The sequence below is a fragment of the Pollachius pollachius genome, assembly GCF_949987615.1.
Source record: "Pollachius pollachius genome assembly, chromosome: 13".
NCBI classification, from domain to species: domain Eukaryota; kingdom Metazoa; phylum Chordata; class Actinopteri; order Gadiformes; family Gadidae; genus Pollachius; species Pollachius pollachius.
Window position 1 is genome coordinate 2,832,408 of NC_136946.1, and position 10,651 is coordinate 2,843,058.

At 42.1% G+C, this 10,651-nt stretch overlaps 1 protein-coding gene across 1 annotated transcript; it reads right to left on the reverse strand.

The window, feature by feature from the left end:
• Positions 1-6,951: 6,951 nt before the first annotated feature.
• Positions 6,952-8,056, reverse strand: LOC307084498 (uncharacterized protein). Its single transcript, XM_079748903.1, has 4 exons — positions 8,005-8,056; positions 7,727-7,853; positions 7,350-7,483; positions 6,952-7,153 (listed from the first exon to the last, which is right to left on the reverse strand). Exons 1-4 carry the CDS (start codon positions 8,012-8,014, stop codon positions 7,092-7,094), a joined length of 333 nt encoding a protein of 110 aa, XP_079605029.1. The 5' UTR covers positions 8,015-8,056; the 3' UTR covers positions 6,952-7,091.
• Positions 8,057-10,651: the final 2,595 nt, after the last annotated feature.

Below are 10,651 nucleotides of genomic sequence, written 5' to 3' on the forward strand. Positions count from 1 at the left end.
TGCCCACAGAGAATCTCATTAAAGCAGGCAGGTTTTGTTACAATTGTGGAGAGGAGTCACATATGATGCCGCAATGCACAAACCAAACTAATGCTGTGCTTGTGCAGAAGAAACTTTGTGAGAGACACCAAACTAGACAAACCCAACATCCACTAAGCTACCAACAGACAAGCCCCCAGCCAAATCTGTCTTTAAACAGTTAAGGGCTCCTGCTGTGGGACAAGCAGGAGCTCAGTGTCAAACTAGTTCCCCTGTTTTGAGCCAGTGCATGCATGAACCCCCAAATGCATCAGCAACTATTCAGATTCCAGCAGGACTTGTTGGAGAGCCTTGTGATAGTGAAGCATGGTTAGATGGAGTCCAATGCAATTGCATAATTGACACAGGGTCTCAAGTAACAATCATATCCCAGTCATTTTATTCCCGTTACCTTTCCCACCGACAGTTATTCTCTATTAAAGATGCCCTAAACATTGAAGGTGCAGCGGGACAAAAGGTTCCATATTTGGGCTATGTTGAAGTGGATGTGCAGTTCCCTAAAGATAAATGTGGCACAAACCAATGTTTTCACATCCTAGCTTTAGTAAGCCCAGATCAGTCATACAATGACAAGCATTCTTTGCTTGTAGGTACTAATGTCCTGCGTCCAATGATTCAAGACTGCATTAGGCAAGGCGGAACTAAGTTCCCAGAAACCCTTCCATCCAGGCCAGCTGGCTAATGGCTTTAGAGAGTGTGACAACCGGACTGACTCCCAAACAAAAGACGCCAAAGTTCTGCGTGTAAGGCTCAGCAGCAAAGTACCCATACGCTTGAAGCGTGGCGAGCTTTGTACTTTAAGGGGCATCTGTCACAATAAACCTGGTGAATGTGAGTTCCAAGCTCTTGTGGGTGGTACGGAGGAAATACCCACGCCAGGAGGCCTGATCGTCTATGACCAGATAGTGGATGTAAAGCCTCAATCCCACAATAAATTTAAGCTTGCTGTCAGAAATATTTCTCAGCGTGACATCACCTTATACCCAAAAACAGTCATTGCTGAGTGCTCTCCCATTGACTGGGCAGTGCCCGTTTCACACTTTGACCAGAACAAACAGTCAGATGTTGCCCTTCCACAGACACATGCTCTGTCGGTGTCACAAAATGAAAAGATCAATTCAGCAGCTGAAATCTTCTATCCTGATTTCAGCGACAGCCCCATAGCACCAGAACTAAGGGAGCACATACAGGCTAGAATAAACAAAGAAGTGCCAGATGCGTTTTCTAGACATGATCTAGATGTTGGTAACATTGCAGGAGTCACTCATCGCATAGAGCTTGACCCTCATGTACCATTCAAAGAGCGAACTCGACGTGTCTCACCTGCCGACTTCAATGACTTAAAAAGGCATCTCCAAGACCTTTTGGCCATAGGCATCATAGAGGAATCACATAGCCCCTACGCCTCTCCAATTGTTCTTGTCCGGAAAAAGAACGGAGATCTGCGAATGGTGGTGGATTACCGCAGACTGAACAACTTGACTAAAAAAGATGCCTACCTATTACCCCGTATAGAGGAGACATTCTCCCTGCTGTCAGGCTCAAAATGGTTCACTGTACTTGATCTAAAGAGTGGGTACTATCAGATGGAGGTTGAACCCTCTGATCGGCCAAAGACAGCATTCACAACACCCTTTGGAACATGGCAATTTCGGAGAATGCCCCAAGGCCTGACCAACGCTCCAGCAACCTTCCAGCGAACCATGGAGAAGGTGATGCAAGGTATCAACCTCCAAGAGGTTGTTGCTTTCCTTGATGATCTCATAATATTCTCTAGCTCTTTGGAGGAACATGAGGAGAGATTAATGAAGGTTCTCAAACGCGTCTCTGATTTTGGCCTCAAACTGTCCCCTTCCAAATGCAAATTCTTCCAGACCTCTGTGAAATACCTAGGGCATGTGATATCTGCTGAGGGAATCCAACCCGATCCTGACAAAGTTGCTGCTGTAAAAGAATGGCCCCGGCCTCAAACAGCCAAAGAGCTTCGGTCATTTTTAGGTTTCACAGGGTATTACCGAAGATTTGTGAGAGACTATGCCAGGGTTGTTAGGCCACTAAATGATTTGTTGAAAGGAGATCTAGCGCCCAGGCACAAAGGCCCTAACTCCTGGCCAAGAAAACAGTCACATCCACTTGGTGCATTATGGACCGCTGATTGCCAAGCAGCATTTGAGCTCATCATTGAGAAATTAACATCTGCCCCTGTGCTTGCGTTTTCCAACTGGCAGCTCCCATATGTGCTCCACACTGACGCCAGTATGACCGGTTTAGGTGCAGCCCTGTATCAGGTCCAAGATGGCCAAACCCGAGTGGTGGCATACGCCAGTCGTGGTCTCTCTAAAAGTGAGAAAAACTACCCCGTGCATAAGTTAGAATTTCTCGCCCTTAAATGGGCGGTCAGTGAAAAGTTTCATGACTATTTGTACGGGGCTAACTTCAAAGTGCTAACGGATAATAATCCTCTGACATACGTGTTGACAAGTGCAAAGTTAGATGCCGCGAGCCACAGATGGCTTGCTTCTCTATCATTGTTCAACTTTGACATCCATTACAAATCTGGTGTGCTGAATATCGATGCTGATGGGCTCTCGAGGAGGCCTCATGAACCATCTGAAGACGATGATGAGTCTCGAGAGATGGACCAGAGAATCTCCGGTATGCTAGATCGCGCTAGCCTCTCACTTGAGGAGTTCCAGGTTTTGGATGGGGAGACAGTGAGCACTCTTTGTATGCGCCACGGTGTCAATGTTCATGCAGTTTCACAAGACAATCAGGATCCGGATAGTGTCATACCTGCAGTGGAAACTCTCTTGTGTCATGAAAGTGCGGTCCCTGATGATCTGGAAGATCCAGTCCCTGGGCCAGGACAATCAGCTCTGCCAGAAATGTCTATGGAGGACTGGCATCAGTTGCAGAGGGAAGACGCAGCATTGGCACAAGTTATTTGTATACTGGAAGAGCAGCCTGACACTGAGGAATTTGATAAAACGTCTGTGGAGCCAGAGGTTGCTCAACTCTTACGTGAGAGATCAAAACTACTCTTGAAGGATGGAGTGTTATGCCGCAAGGTTCTCAACCAAAGAGGTGAAGCGTTTCATCAACTTGTCATACCCAGTAGTCACAGAGAACGAGCCTTCCAAGGTATTCATGATGAGACAGGCCACATGGGTATCGAAATAACTTTGGAACTAGCTAGAGCAAGGTTCTACTGGCCGAAAATGGCGAAATACATTGAGACAAAGTGCAAAAGCTGTGAAAGATGTGTCAGACGAAAATCTAAGGTGCAAAAGGCATCCAAACTAGTTAACATCAAAGTCAGTGGTCCCCTTGAGTTAGTCTGTATGGATTTTCTGACAATTGAACCTGACTCAAGAGACACTAGAAACATACTGGTCATAACTGATCACTTTACAAAATATGCACAGGCATATACGACTAGAGACCAGACAGCCAAGACTGTTGCCACAGTGTTATGGGAAAACTTCATTTGTCACTATGGTTTTCCACGCAGGCTGCATAGTGATCAAGGAGCCTGTTTTGAGTCAGAAGTTGTAGCAGAACTTTGTAAGCATGCTGGAATCGCCAAGTCTCGCACAACACCCTACCACCCGAGAGGGAATCCGGTAGAACGATTCAACAGGACTCTGCTCGACCTCTTGGGAACGTTGGAGGATAAAAAGAAGGAGGAATGGAGGAAATATGTCAAGCCCCTTGTACATGCATATAATTGTACACGGAATGATGTGACTGGCGAAGCCCCTTTCCTACTCATGTTTGGCAGAGAGCCGCGTCTCCCCATTGACCTCTGTTTTGGCATCAGCCCTCAGGGTCACAACCCCAAAACGCACACACAATATGTGCGAGACCTAAAGAAAAGACTCAGACACGCATATGAGCTAGCGTCAAGAAATGCTGAAAAACGGCAGTTGTTGAACAAAAGGCGCTGGGATGCTAAGGTGACCGCCTTGCCTTTAGAGGTAGGGGATCGAGTCCTTGTGAGGAATCTGAGTCTCAGAAAGAAGCACAAAATCTCTGACAAATGGGAATCCACTGTTTACGTTGTTGCCAAACAGCCGGATGAGAGTATCCCTGTGTATGTTGTCAGGCCCGATAATGGTGAGGGCAGAGAGCGGGTTTTGCATCGAGATATGCTTCTTCCCTGTGGGTTCTTACCTGCAACCTTAGAAGCGGATCCTGTGAGTACTGTTGTGCAGGCAATCCCGACTCAAGTTCCTGAGGTGACTGATGAGGGAGATATTGAGGATGATCTGTCTTCAATGGAAGTGGATCAAGACTTGGAAACTCAGAACACGAGCCTTGAAACCCCTGAACAGGGTACCTCTCAAAATCCCCTAAATCCTGATGCCCCTGAATTCATGTCAGATCAGCATGATTTGTCAGACACTGAGACTGTAATTAGTCCAGGCCCGTCCCAGGCTAGGCCTCAGAGAACAAGGGTACCACCAGCTTATCTTAGTGACTACCAAGTTGATCGCAAAGCCCATTGTAAACATGACACCTTAAGTCCCCCTACACAGCAGACACTGTTTTATGGTTTCTTATTGTCCTTGCAGCAGCAAATTGCAGGGTTAGTTCAGTCTCTAGCCGTAGGTAGTGACGGGGACGTCACATTTTAAGTGGGGGAGGATGTAACCCAGATATATTTTCAGTCAGCTAATGCTTTTCTGTATTATCACTGTTTTTGGTGTGTGTCTCTTTAAGGGTTACGACCACTTTATGTTGCGGCAGCTTTACGACTGCTGTTTTACGGTGTGTGTTATTGTTACCTTGGAGACTAAGTTTTCGCGGGTAGATTTTTTTTTTCAATGCCTGCAAGCAACGTGTGGTCAAGCTGTAATTCTCCTGCTGTTTTTTTCCGGAGTTTAACTTGTTAAAAGTATTTTAAGTGTAATATATACCATACAAAGTACTCGGTTTGCTTTTGATAATAAGCCGGAAGCCCGTCGGCAAAGTGTATACACAAGAAGGCCATAAGAAGGGAACTCCGCCGAGTTAATGAACATTGATGAAAGAGACGGCTGCTGTTTCCTGAGTTGCTTTTCCCAGTGGCTCGTGAGGAGCCGTCGCCATCTTCTGAACGTCGCCAAGGATTGCAGGCAAAACCAATTCAATAACCACACACATATAGAGCTCTATAATATTGTTTTGCTGGCCAGCACCTTACTTTACTTTATTTTGTTATTTTTTTTGTTGCTAAAGACAATATAAGGACACTTCAAGATTTGTTCTATGTTCTATAAGAAGACCGTTCGGTATCCATTTTGTTTTCATGGGTTACCAAAAATATAATCACATTTCCATGTGATTTAAGGTTTACTGTTTTATGTTGTTCCTGACCTACATTTTGATCAAGTAAGATGCATTTCAGTTCAGCAAATGTTAAATAAAACTGGATCGATAGTAAACTGCTATCACAACCCGAGTAAATTCTGTTTATTGGTTACAGGAACACAGTTTATCAACACTGAAACTGATAAAATAAATAAGAAATGGCCTATTGTTTTGCACTTGGTTGTACCCTGGAGATTTCTTTTCACATTCACTCACCGTATTTTGTACCCTGTACTGTATTTTTTATTTTTCATTTTTTATGGCCCTACCTCTCTTGCACGCTTGTACTAAACAAATGTTTACATGATTTTGATGATTTAGGGCAAAAGCTCCATCAATTTAAGATAGTTTGACAGAAAAATACAGACTGGTGAAGTTATAAACTCTTGTACAAATGAAATGTTTGATGATTCTAGAGTAAAACAAAGTTTATAATTTTTAAATGTCATTTTTTGCCTTTTTTTTGTGCCCCTCTGGTTAAACTGCCACTGCATATGATAGTTTCAATAGTGGAATGGTGTGGCAAGACCTTTCAAAGCAGAAGTGAGCAATAGTAACGTTGAAGTAAGAAGCAACACAATGTGTTTGTGGGACACACACTAACCCTATAACACACACACACACACCCTCCCATAACACACACACACACACACACAAACAAATACACTCTTATTCTTTCTAACACACACACACACACACACACACACACACACACACACACACACACACACACACACACAAGACATAGACACAGAATCATGCTTTTAAGAAAAAAAACAATTAATATGTAGGCAGTTTATACAATATAAACTGAACAATATTAATGTTAAAAATTAATTACTATATTAATAATAACTATAAAGAACTATATTAATAACTATTCATAACTACATAAAAATATGTGATGATCTGTATTTGTGTACTTATACATTGGGGGCCCCAAGAGCAGTAAGCTCACCAACGATTCCCATCGCTGCAGAAGAACAGAACATGTGAAGATCAAGCTTCTAGACATGGCTCAAGGTAGGAGATACACAACCTCTCACTTTTAGGGTAAGGGTTAGCCATCGGATTTGGGACGAACATTAAGAGTTTACTCATTACTCAAACTATAGCTGGACTAGGCTTTATTTGTCCACTACTTGTTCCTTATGCTTTTCTTTGTACTGTTGAAGTGATCTTTAAACTGGTGGTGGAGACTGCTGATGGCAACAAGAGATGCGAATACAAACCTTCTTTGAATGCGCATTATGTGACATTTCTCTCTATATATAAACTATATAATAATAACGATGTATATATAAATAAACTAACTTCAGTAACTGGTGCGACAGGCCTGCTATTATAGTAGTAAGACATTAATAATAACAATAGAGAACAATATTAATAACTATTCATAACTATATAAATATACGTGATAATCTGTATTTGTGTACTTAGAATGAAAAGAGACAGGATGGCAGGCAGTGTGGGCTGGTTACTGTGAGTGAGTGTGTACAAAAACAGTGGAATGATACAAATGAGATAATTGCAATCCTTTATTCCATTATATGTTTCACTTCTAATTCATTTCTATCTATGTTCAATTCAACATATTTGTTACATTTGACATTTTCAGACTAAATAATCTTCATGTTTAAGGAGCGAGAGGCACTCAGTGTAATTCAGGACCCTGCAGGGAGATGACGCCACAGTCAGGATCACACGGTCATGTAGCGCAGGATGATCTCATCACTGTCCTGGACATTGTAGTTGAAGAGTGCTGAGAAACCAGATGAAAGAAATGTAAATGTCAGCAGCCAATAAAAACTTACCAAACGGACATATATATGTTTAAAGGTGTGTGTGTGTGTGTGTGTGTGTGTGTGTGTGTGTGTGTGTGTGTGTGTGTGTGTGTGTGTGTGTGTGTGTGTGTGTGTGTGTGTGTGTGTCTGTCTGTCGTAGTGCTCTCAGCTTACCAACAGGTGTTAGCATGTTGTGGTTTTTCACCAGAATTTGCCAGAAGCTGTTGTCAGTTTTGGTAATAGTGTTATTACCAAAAGTCACTTGGGTCAAATAGGGTGGCAATCCAAATTTGCCTTCCATTTTGAAACTGTAATGAGGACACAGAAATAAACAACAGGTAAATTAGTTTGATTCATAATGACCATCTGGATTTATGAAATAAAGAATTATAAAAATCTTTTACAAATCAGAAAGAATTGTAAAATCTTTCAGATTATGTAGAGGAAGTACAATGGGATGCAGGACTTGCTTCGTTTCCATGCACCAGATGATTGATGAATGAGGATTGAGGACATGAAAGGGGCTAACACATTTTGACTACACAACCTACCTGAAGTTTGAGACTGAATCTTGAAATTCTTTCAAAGCCCAACCGAGTTTCTGGTGGCAGTGCGAACTAGGTTTGTATTCAGCTGTCTTGTTTTCATCAGCAGACACCACCACCAGTTTAAAGCTCACTTCAACAGCACAAGGAAAAGCATAAGGAACAAGTATTGAATGTATAAAACCTAGTCTAGCTATAGTTGAGTAATGAGTAAACTCTTAATGTTTGTCCAAACCCCGATGGCTAACCCTTACCCTAAAAGTGAGAGGTTGTGTATCTCCTACCTGCAGCCATGTCTAGAAGGTTGATTTTCCTTGTTTGTGTTCTTCTGCAGCGATGGGAGTCGTTGGTGAGGTTACTGCTCTTGGTGCCCCTGCTTTTATAGTCAACCTCAGGGAAGACGTTGTGAGAGCAAGAGGATAACCAACCCCAGACTAGTTACTAGGCAATGGTCCAGGGTACTTTGCAATATGCCCAGTAACTCGGCATATTAAGTAATTATTACAAAACCATTACATAGATATACATCTTTCTTGGTCCACACCTTGGAAAGTCATCCAGTCCGGATGACTTTGCTATGTGTGTGAAATATCCTACGCTGTTTCTTCATCTTTTCTTGCAGTCAAAAGTGTTTAAACCTCAACCTGTCTTTGGGTCTGCATCCTAACGCTGAACAATTCAATTAAATAAAACCCAGGGTCAAGAGGTTTACCATATTATAAACATCAAGGTCTTATTCACTGATGTTCTCAAAATGATAGAATGAAGAACATAACTCCGTTCTCCCATCCTTCATGTGTAAATATTATGTCTTTTTAACTGGGTCGCTGTTTGTCCAGTTAGCTGTGTAGCTTCTGAGTGAGAATGTTTGTATGCGTGTTTATTTAACTTTTGTCGGTCTATCAGTCCGTCTATTTGCCTGTTTTTTGTCTTTTTTTTAATGTAATCATTATTTCTTTCTCTTTAATATTTTTTCTGTATTTTTGTAGCCTTTTTTTCGGCCGCTCCACTTTTAATGGGAAGATGTCATGTCAATATATGTTTCCATGGGGTGGTCTCTTAAATTACTCTGATTGGTGTGTGATGCTGAACTCCGAGTTGATTGGACAACTGCTGCATGAAGGGTAAGTATTGGTGAGGACTCTTGCATACTGCTTATTCTCTTTCTGCCACTTTCTTTATTCACTACCTACAAACATTCACATAGAAGGACATAAGACATATCATATGATCGTTTCTATAGTGGAATGGTGTGCCAAGACCTTTCAAAGCAGCAGTGAGCAATAGTAAATTTGAAGTTAGTTGCAACCCCTATAACACACACACACCCTCCCATAAAACAACAAACAATATAAATAACTATTCATAATTATATAAATATTCATGATGATCTGTATTTGTGTACTTAGAATAAAAAGAGACAGGATGGCAGGCAGTGTGGGCTGGTTACTGTGAGTGATTCTGTGCAAAAACAGTGGAATGATGCGAATGAGATAATTGCAATTCTTTATTCTATTATATGTATTATTTCTAAATCATTTCTATATATGTTGAATTCAACATATTTGTTACTTTTGATATTTTCAGACTAAATGATGATCATGTTTATAGATGAACTGAACTGAAATAATCAACATCAATAACGTGTTAGTTATGACCATTATAAAAAAAAAATACACAAAAGAAATTCTTAAAAAAATCAATACATAGCTTTTTTTAGCAACAAAAGAAAATCCGTCTTTTAGTATTAGAGCGCCGATGACGTCACTGGCATGGTAGGACTTGGTCGTTGCTGCAGACACGCGAAAGTCTTCTACACTCCACGGCGGAAAATAGCGATTTTAATATGGCTGGGTACGCGTTTGAGCCTGTGAGGGACATTCCTGTAGTGTCCGACTACCACCCGGTGGAGAGGGATCAATTTCAGGCTCCAGCTCCACCTTCGGATCGTGTGGGTGTGGCTGGTGTGCGTGTGGGTGCTGCCGGAGCATGGGCAGTACCGTTGAATCGGTCTGCTGCCGAGAGGTCCCGGTCAATCTTGACCATCTAATGGTGGGATTAGGCTGCCTTACCATGCATAGGGCATTTCGGATGCTGTGCGGCGAGAGAGAGGTTTTGGAAGTGGCCATGCTCTCTCTAAGGGACGTCCGAGCGGAGACACTGGAGCGCCCCATTAATAGCAACCAAGTAACAAGGCGAAAACGATCATTCCCCCTCCGATATCCTTTGATGCGTTTCAGGAATATCTCCGTAAAGACGGACTCATTGCGGAAACGCAACGAGCTGTACAAACGTTGTAGTACCTACATATTCAAGACGCTGGTTGGTCTCCACAAAAATAAGTGGAGCGCATCAAGCCTGCGCACATCCAGCCTGCGTGCTGTATAAAAACATTCATGTCGAGGAGGAGATAGTAGTTGTTTAACCTTTTAGATTGAGTAGAAATACTTTTTAAGTAATTAAATTTTAGTAATTTAATTGACCAAGGGGCTGTATTTAATGCTACAAAAATAATACAAAAAAAACCCCTGTAACTTTCAACGCAACTCTAACGGCGCTCGCTTCAGGCGTCCACACGAATCCTAACACGGAACCGCATAGGTCCGGTTTTATTTGAAACCACCCTGGGACCATGGACCTATTAAAGAACATGGTTTATTATCTGCCTAATAACATGGTTATTAAAGACATGGTTTCACAAAAAAATCGGTGGAACTTCTGTTTACAGACCCGCCGTGGTTTAATTAGCAGCTTGGAAACATAGATCTGTGATATCGTCGGAGTAATAGTTTATACACTTTATGGTCGGAGTGCTAGCTTTTGGAGATTGACATGACAGGGGCTGATTGACATCGGAGGTCAGTTTTAAGGCTGCCAGCCATGTATTAAGGGCTGGTTTCCTATTCAAAGGTAGCCTGTGGAAATGTATGA